At 36.9% G+C, this 9,164-nt stretch overlaps 1 protein-coding gene across 1 annotated transcript; it reads left to right on the top strand.

The window, feature by feature from the left end:
• The first annotated feature begins 221 nt into the window (after positions 1 to 221).
• On the top strand, positions 222 to 7,148 carry LOC139324856 (vomeronasal type-2 receptor 26-like). The gene is made up of 6 exons (XM_070954606.1): positions 222 to 421; positions 2,666 to 2,957; positions 3,355 to 4,206; positions 4,667 to 4,894; positions 5,992 to 6,118; positions 6,250 to 7,148. Exons 1-6 carry the CDS (start codon positions 222 to 224, stop codon positions 7,146 to 7,148), a joined length of 2,598 nt encoding a protein of 865 aa, XP_070810707.1.
• Positions 7,149 to 9,164: the final 2,016 nt, after the last annotated feature.

The following is a 9,164-nucleotide window of genomic DNA, read 5'->3' as shown; positions in this document are numbered from 1 at the left end:
TACCCTCTGTTTCCTTCTGCCAGAGTATCTGTTCAAATCCTGGCAGTATACAAGATACAAATTTGGACTCACATAGATCTTCAAGTAGAAAATGATAATTTTTTCTCATTAGGTGCATTCTCAGATATAAACCTTGGCTCAATCTTTAGATGAAGGATTGGATTATATGTATTTCCCAATCGGTAGGATGGAGGGGAAAACGTTTTCACAATAACAAAAGCATGAAGATGTTTCTTGTGATGCTTTTGGTACACAAAGTAGCTACTCTGGAATGCCCTGCAAGTGATGCTCTCCTTGTTCCACATGAGTGGTACCAGCCTGGAGACATCATCATTGGTGGGATGGCATCTCACTTCGGTTACCACCTTTATGAAATTACATTTAGTGAAAATCCTTCTAGGAAACCTTATGACATGCCAAAGTAAGAATTTTTTTTCTCTAGCTAATCTTACCCAGATTTTCAAAAATCCTTTATATGACTAAAAGTTCTTTGTGCATAAATGTAGGGTTTCTAATATCATTATGCCTTTTCTTTGTTTCAATTGTATCCAGTTATGAAAGAGGAAATTACCCTTTTTTCGTTCTATTAAAGTCTTTCACAATTTCAGATCAAGAAGTTCTATTTGAACATTTTCTAAGGGAAAGATAATTTTAGAAAGGTTTGACATTCTCTCTCCTCACAAAACATACATACAGTAAGTAATACCTGGAGTATTTTGATTCCCCCCCTCCTTTTTCTCACTTCTATATATATATATATCTAGTTTGTATTGTCTCTGTCAGTACTGCTGACTGGTTTAATATATCATCATCATCATCATCATCATCATGAATGGAAAAGTCAAAGAGTCAATGCAAAAGGAATACATCAGGAGGGTCTGCAAAATATTAAAATCAAAGCTGAATGCTGGAAACATAATTAAACCATTAATACATGGGTAGTCCCAGGGATATGATACTCATCTGGAATCATCAACTGGACTGTGGCTGAACTGGAAAACCTAGACTGGAAAATGCGCAAACTTTTGAATATGTACCACACTTTACATCCACAAAGTGACATCGCCAGGTTGTACCTGCCAAGGAAAATAGTGGGTAGAGGACTGTTGCAAATCCATCAAACAGTGGAAGAAGAAAAACAAAGTTTGAATGATTACATGAACCAAAGTACAGAAAAATTGCTGTAAGCTGTAAAAATGGAGAACATTATAAAAAAAAACAGAAACAAAGGCAAAATATAAGGAAAAGCAGCTGGATGACAGATTAAATAGATGGAAAACCAAAGCTTTGCATGGACAGCACTTGAAAAACATTGAAGGAAAATGTGATGACAATTTTACATGGGCATGGCTTAAGATGGAAACCATCAAGAAAGACATGGAAGCTTTAATACTCGCTGCTCAAGAAGAAGCACTGCAAACTAATGTCATGAAAGCAAAGATACAAAAATCCACTGACAATCCAAACTGCCGACTTTGCAACAACAAAGTCGAAACTGTTTCACATTTAATATATGAATGCAACAAAATTGCACAAACTGATTACAAAGCTAGACACGACCGAGTTGCTAAATTAATCCACTGGTCATTATGTAAAAAATAAGACTTACCTATATTCAAAAAGTCATGGGAACATAAAGTGGAAAACATTATAGAAAATGATAAGGTGAAGATCTTGTGGGACTTTTGAATACAGATGGATCGTCACTTGGAACAAAACACGCCAGATATCACAGTTGTCGAAAACTGAAACGTACAATTTATTGACATCATGGTACCAGGAGACGCCAGAGTCAAAGAAAAAGAACTGGGAAAAGTCATGAAATATTGTGACCTGGCCATCGAAAGTACACGGCTATGGATGAAACACATAACCGTCATACCCATTGTCATCAGGGCACTTGGTACCACATCCAAGAATTTTATAAGATACATGAACAAATTACAGCTTCCTGCAATAACACCAGCGGAACTGCAAAAAACTGTGCTACTTGGAACATCGTACATCTTAAGATGGTACTTGGTTGATACCTAGGATGCTGGCAGCAACCCGTATCAACCATTAGCACCAGTTAATGGTATTTGTGATGCATTTTTGAATGTTCTGTAGACCGAGTTTAATAATAATAATAATAATAATAATAATAATAATAATAATAATAATAATAATAATCTGTTCATATACCAATTTCTGAAAATCTCTTAGAAAATAAATATAGCACGTCGAAAAAAGTCAGTACTTTTATTTGTTGCAGTATGTATCTGTTGCAATACTGTATGAAAAGAAAAATAAAATTATCAATAAAGGAGAATATTTTAGTTCGGGGTTGAAATGAGGGATTATTGCTGCTCTCTGACATTAATTGTTTTCTTGCAGTCATTTCATTATCCAAACTAGATAACATCATCAGTGCCAGACAGTGATGATATTATCTAGTTTGGGTTGGGGATTATGTTACCGTCTTTTGGTAAAGAAACATCTACAAGAAAGCAACCAAACTCTGACAGCACCAATGACCACACTGTAGAAATTAAGAATTTTAGAAAGGCTATTTTCTTTCTATTACCATCACAGAAAGAAATGTTTGTTCTTTATCCAGAAATGGTGCTACCTTATGAGAATTGTCAGCTTACATTTTCAACTGGGGTATTTAAAATATTTGCAGTGTAATCACCAAATTTCATCAACATGTCCTTGCCTTGGCCTTTGCTGTGAAGGAGATCAATGAAGACTCCCAGATCTTACCTAACATCACTCTTGGGTTCCACATCTATGACAGTTATTGCAATGCAAGGATGACCTATCGCACCACTCTGGACCTGCTTTTCAAATCCCAGGAATTTGTCCCTAACTACAAATGTGTTAGCCAGAAGAATCTCATGGCAATCATTGGAGGATTGGATTTTGACACATCATCTTACATAGCTGAAATTATAGACTTGTTCAAGATTCCACAAGTAAGTTCTGAAGGGGTTGGGAAGAACATTCTTAATATTGTTGTTATGGAACAATTAATGGGCATCAAAGATTAATCTCAGGTTTGTATTAAGATGTTCTACATGGCAAAAGGTCTCCTACTTAGCATTCTTTTCTGAAACTACAATGCCAGTTACAAGAAGTGAGTATGAGGGCCATAGCTGACAGAATATTTGAATTGCTTCTATTAAAACAATTGATCTCTTATATGTGCTTGAAGTAATTCCAAGAAATTCCTTTCTACGTTAATATTTAGAAGAATTCTAGGAAAAAATGTTATATAAGAAAATGTTATATATGGATATATGAGAAAACTAGAGTGGGAAAAAATTGATTCAATTTAATAATTGAACAGAATCCTATTCCATTTTCTTGCAGCTGACATATGGCTCATTAGCCAAGGAGAAATTTCAGACTAATAAATTCTCTTCACTTTATTTCATGGTCCCCAAAGAGGACCATCAATACATTGGAATCATCCAGCTGCTTCAACATTTCAGGTGGACATGGATTGGGATTTTTGCTGTTGATAGCAATAATGGAGAAAATTTCTTACAGAAAATGCAGCCCTTAGTTTCACAGAATGGAATATGTTTATCATTTATTCAAAGGATTTCACAACTTGCCCATTTGGAAGATTCCGAAGAAACTTTTCAAATTATTGCCATCCATATGATGAATAGCAAATCCAATGCATTTCTTGTCTATGGAGAATCCTGGACAATTATGTCCCTAAGATTTGTCAGATTTATGATAGATCCTGAGAGCAAGGAAATTGAATTATTTAGAAAGGTGTGGATTATGACTGCGCAGATTGATTTCATATTATCAGGATTTCAAATCACGTGGGATCTCCAGATGTTCCATGGGGCTATTTCCTTCAATGCTCATTCATTATCTGTTGTGGGTTTCAAGGAATTTCTTCAGACCGTAAATCCTCTTTCAGTCTACAGAAATGGGTTTCTGCATGAATTTTGGGAACAATCATTTGACTGTTCATTTCCAAAATCAGAGTTACAGGATATGCACAGTAAGAAATGCACTGGGCAGAAACTGGAGGATCTTCCTGAGCCTGTCTTTGAAATGGAAATGACTGGCCAAAGCTACGGTATCTACAATGGTGTTTATGCTGTGGCTCATGCTTTGCAAGCATTACTGATGCTGAGTTATAATACGAAAAAAAATATAATGAGTAAAAAACCTGAAAATCCAGATATCCAGGCTTGGCAGGTATTGTCTCTGCATTGGACAGTTTTATTGCAATGAGCAGTTTGATGTAGAATTGTGTTTTGAATGCATTGTGGAATTTTTTTAAAAAATATTTTCTCTGTGTGGAATCAAGTTAACCGTGAGAAAGAACCTCAAAATTGTGAGAAAAATTAATTTGTTGGACAGCTTGCACTCAGAACTTATGAGTGTTCCATCACTGGGAATTTTTATGATGAGATTGGACAACCATTTGTCTGAAACGATCTCCTCTTTAAGTAGGGAGTTGCACTAGAAAACGTCCAAAGTCCTTCTAATTCTGTTATTCCATTCTGCACAGAATAGATAAAGAAAATCTGATTTGTGTTATAATTGTACATATTATAGGAATTGAAAAAAACGAGTGAGGGAAACTTGAATCTGATGGTCTCCTCTCTACAATCATGCTTTCAACTCTTTCTCTTTTTTATTCTTTTTCATATAGCTCCATTCATTTCTTCATGGCATTTCTTTCAACAATTCAGCTGGGGAGGGAGTGTCCCTGAATGAGAAAGGGGAAGCAACTGGCGGATTCGACATCATCAACTTGATCACCTTTCCAAACAGATCCTTTCAGAGAGTTAGAGTTGGAGAGATGGATCTACAGGCTCCAAAAGGAAAGGAATTATTCATTGATGAAGATTTAGTTGAATGGCACCCAGGTTTTAACCAGGTATCGAATTAGTGAATCCACCATGCCTTAATCCATTTTGATCCCATATTGAACACAGTTTCTTTAGAAATCCAATTTCTGTATTTTTTTAATAAACAATGGGATGTTCTTTCAAATGTTGTGGATGATCAAGGATTCCTCAAATTGACAAACATGACATTACAATGTATAGAATTCAGAGTTTACTTTATTGATTAGCCTTTGGGCCAAATCAAAGTGCAGAGTTCCATAAAAATTATTACTAAAATCTGATAAAAACAATTTAAAATGGAATTGGATAAAGTACAATTTAAAATGAAATTGGAATAAAATACAGTTTAAAATGATAGCTTTGATTAGCCTCTAGGTCATGTCAAAGAACAAGGTGCAAACACATATCGCCAATAAAATCTTAGACAAACAATTTAAAATAAGAGTAGGGTAAAATACAATCGTTATGGACTAAGATACAATATAATTTAATATATAAATATATAAAATAGAATAAAATGACGTAAAATTATATTACCATTCGGGCCTCGACAGCCACCCTTACAATCTACCCCAATCAGTCCCATGTTTGCAGATCTCAACCGAACCATTTTGTTTAAGTACTTTGCTGTGTTAAATGTTATTTTCAGGCTCTGGACGCACATAAAGTAAGTTGTTTTGATATGGGGATCCCAATGGGTCATTCCTTTGGTATATGGACCAAAGTACCTGTCTCTCACCCCCTTATACAAGCAACAGTCAAATAGGATGTGAGCCTGGTCTTCTACCTCTGCCACTCTGCAAATGCAGAAACGGTCATTGTAGGGTATAGAATTTTACAATGTAAAAGCCAGGATTGCATATTTGGTGGGAATTTCCTCTTGAAATCACAAGAGTGGCCATGTTTCCATGAGATTGTCACCATGTGTACTTATTTATTTACCCGCCTCTTCAGACAGGAGCTTTTTTATATCATTATAATTTCTACATTATTTGAAGTTGTTGATGAAGTTATTACATTCTGCATCCTTTTGGGAAGTCCATAATGGTGTTATCCCATTAAGGAGAAAATTCAGAAACTCTTTTAAAAACTTTCCTTTTCAAAACATTTTCATGTTTCTCATCAGGTTCTTCCGATTTCTCAATGTAATGACCCTTGTTTCGCTGGATCCAGGAAGAAAGGGATTGAGGGAAATCAGTTCTGCTGCTTTGACTGTGTTCCATGCCCAGAAGGGAAGATTTCAGATCAAAATGGTAGGATTGCAATTCTACCACATTTCATTAGACTTAAGCAAACTTCAATAAACTACATGGGTGCATAAAGATAATGTGATTTTCAATAATTTAGAAAGCCTATATGACAATTTACTTGATTTTCCTTCCAGATATGGATGACTGTTTTCCATGTTCAGAAGATCATTATCCCAATAAAGAAAAGAAAGGCTGTATCCTGAAACCGGTGGTGTTTCTAACATTTGAAGAACCGTTAGGAATTGGTTTAGCCTCAGCAGCTCTTGGTTTATTCTTCCTGACATCTTGGGTACTTCGAACTTTTTTTAAGCACAGGGATACTCCTATTGTCAAAGCCAACAACCGATCCCTCACCTACACCCTCCTGGTCTCTCTTCTGCTCTGTTTTCTCTCCTCTTTCTTCTTTCTCGGCTGGCCTGGCAAAGTAATCTGCCTTCTTCGACAATCAATGTTTGGCATCACTTTCTCAGTGGCCATTTCTAGTGTACTAGCAAAAACCATCACTGTGGTTGTGGCTTTCATGGCCACGAAACCAGGATCTCAGATGAGGAGGTGGGTGGGGAAAAGATTGTCTTTTTGTATTGTCCTTTCTTGCTCTCTCTTCCAGGTATGTATTTGTATTCTTTGGTTGTCAACATCTCCTCCATTCCCTGAGTTGGACATGCACTCAGAGCTCCATGAAATGATTTTACAGTGCAATGAGGGGTCAGCTTTCTTTTTCTACTGTGTCTTGGGCTACATGGGTATCTTGGCTATTGCCAGCTTTATTGTGGCTTTTCTTGCCCGTAAATTACCTGACAGCTTTAATGAAGCCAAGTTCATCACCTTCAGCATGTTGGCCTTTTGCAGTGTGTGGATCTCCTTCTTTCCAGCCTATCTGAGCACAAAAGGAAAAGCCATGGTAGCTGTGGAGGTCTTCTCCATCTTGTCCTCCAGTGCTGCATTACTGGGATGCATATTCCTCCCAAAATGCTACATCATTGTTTTCCGGCCTGACCTCAACTACAGGGAGAATCTCACAAAGAGAAATTAGTACATCATGTGATCTTTTTTTCTAGGTAAAATTGCTGAAAAAAAGAATAAAAAACTGTTTACAATCTACAGGACTGTAGGAACATAGTTTTGTTTTGTTTTTCTGTCAAGGAAGGATTTATGTAGGGTATTTAAGATTAATTCATCCTTAAGGCCATTCCAAAATCAGTGCTCAGGTTGCTGCATTTCTATAATTGTCCAGGATTGTTTAACCTAATCCATTCTCCCTTTCAACACTCTTGCTGAACTTGACTTTGAACTAGTTTTCTTAGTCACTATTAGGATATTTCAGATATTGACTCAAATGATGTCCAATATTTGCAGAGACATTTTTCTGGGTTTTACAGTTTCAATTCCGAAAGCACTGTACAAATATAATAAAAAGCTGACTACCATTTTATCAATATGTATTTAATACAGTGTTATAGAATATTAGGTAGCATTTGTTGGGGTTTTTTGAAATGTGATCGACATTGAGTTTGTGAATCCTGAATATTTAACTGTTTTTGGTTTTTTTTAAAAAAAAGGCTTTTATACTGGGTCATAACCATTCACTCTCTACCCATCAATCTATTTCCACTGTAAACTGTTATTAAGATTAATAATATGGGAAATTCATTGAAATGAAATTTTTCCAGGCAAAAAACACCACCACCATAGAATCCTAGAAAGCATTAATAGAGGGAAAGAATCAAGATCACATGAAGTTCTAGTATCATTTTACAAAGCCTTAGTAAAACCACACTCGGAAAATTGTATCCAGTTCTGCTCACCAAAGTATATAAAAAGGTGTTGAGACTCTAGAAAGTGTGCAGAGAGGAAGAACAATAAAGATTAGGAGCTGGAGGCTAAAACATATGAACAACACTTAGAGGGTATGACTAATCTAGAGAAAAAAAGTGGGATGGCATGATAGCACTTTCCCAACATTTGAGGTACTCCTACAAAAATGAGGGGGTCAAACTATTTTTAAAAACACCAAAAGGCAAGACAAGAAACAATGAATTAGAAATTATAATATCAGCGGAGTGAGGGAAAAGAACCAAGGGGGAATCTGGATACCACTGACGATTTGACATCAAGGAAACAGATAATTTAAAGTTTGAGAGTGAAAGTGGTGGACAGCCCTGCTTCACTCCACTTCGAATATCAAAGGAATCTGAAGTTAAACCATCAAAAACTACAGTGCGCTTCATTTCCTCATGAAAGGAACTGATGATATTGAGAAGTCGAGGTGGACATCCAATCTTGGGGAGAATTTTATAAAGGCCATCCCTGATAACCAAGTCAAAAGCCTTCGTAAGATCTATGAAGGCTACAAAAAGGGTCTGTCTTTGTTCCCTGCATTTCTCCTGCAACTATCTAAGGGAAAATACCATATCAGTAGTGGACCTCAGTAGTGGACCTGTTGGCTCGAAATCCACACTGTGATTCTGGATAGACTCTCTGCAACCACCTGGAGCCTCTTCAGTAGGACACAGGCAAGCAGCTTCCCTACAACACTAAGAAGAGAGATGCCATGGTAGTTGTTACAGTCACCCCTGTCACCTTTGTTCTTGTACAGTGTGATGATATTTGCATCCTTCATGTCCTGTGGTACTCCACCTTCCCTCCAACAAAGACAGAAGATTTCATGCAGTTCACGGGAGATGTTCTCTTTGCAGCACTTCAGAACTTCGGCAGGAATGTTTTCTTTCCCGGATGCCTTGCCAGAGGCAAGGGAGTCCAGGGCTGCATTTAGTTCTTCTAAAGTTGGTTCACTGTCTTTTAACTTTCATTTTTACTTTTTACTTTTTCGGGGCTGCTCTTTTACCCTTTACCTTTACTCCAACCTTTCTTCTTCTCCTCCCCTTCTCTTCCTTCCTGTTTCTCCTCCTACTTCCTTCATTCTTCCTCTCCTTCTCTTTCCTACTTCCCCTTCTCTTCTCCCACTCTTTTCTTCTCCCCTTCTAACCTTCTCCTCTCCTCCTCTTTCCCCTCCCTCTTCTTCCTCTCCTTTCTTCTCTCCTCTCGTCTC

Source organism: Pituophis catenifer, unplaced genomic scaffold (genome assembly GCF_029215685.1).
Source record: "Pituophis catenifer annectens isolate HBS135680 unplaced genomic scaffold, rPitCat1.0.hap2 SCAF_15, whole genome shotgun sequence".
In the NCBI taxonomy this organism is placed as follows: Eukaryota; Metazoa; Chordata; class Lepidosauria; order Squamata; family Colubridae; genus Pituophis; species Pituophis catenifer.
Note: the sequence above shows the minus strand (reverse complement) of the source record. Positions and strands in the feature narration are given on the sequence as shown.

What these genes read in the sequence shown, in the direction of transcription:
- LOC139324856 (XM_070954606.1), top strand. Translation starts at nt 222, where the DNA reads ATGAAGATGTTTCTTGTGATGCTTTTGGTACACAAAGTAGCTACTCTG. An exon ending in ACTTGTTCAAGATTCCACAA is followed by an intron (nt 2,958 to 3,354) that starts GTAAGTTCTGAA and finishes ATTTTCTTGCAG; the next exon opens with CTGACATATGGCTCATTAGC. An exon ending in GGCACCCAGGTTTTAACCAG is followed by an intron (nt 4,895 to 5,991) that starts GTATCGAATTAG and finishes GTTTCTCATCAG; the next exon opens with GTTCTTCCGATTTCTCAATG.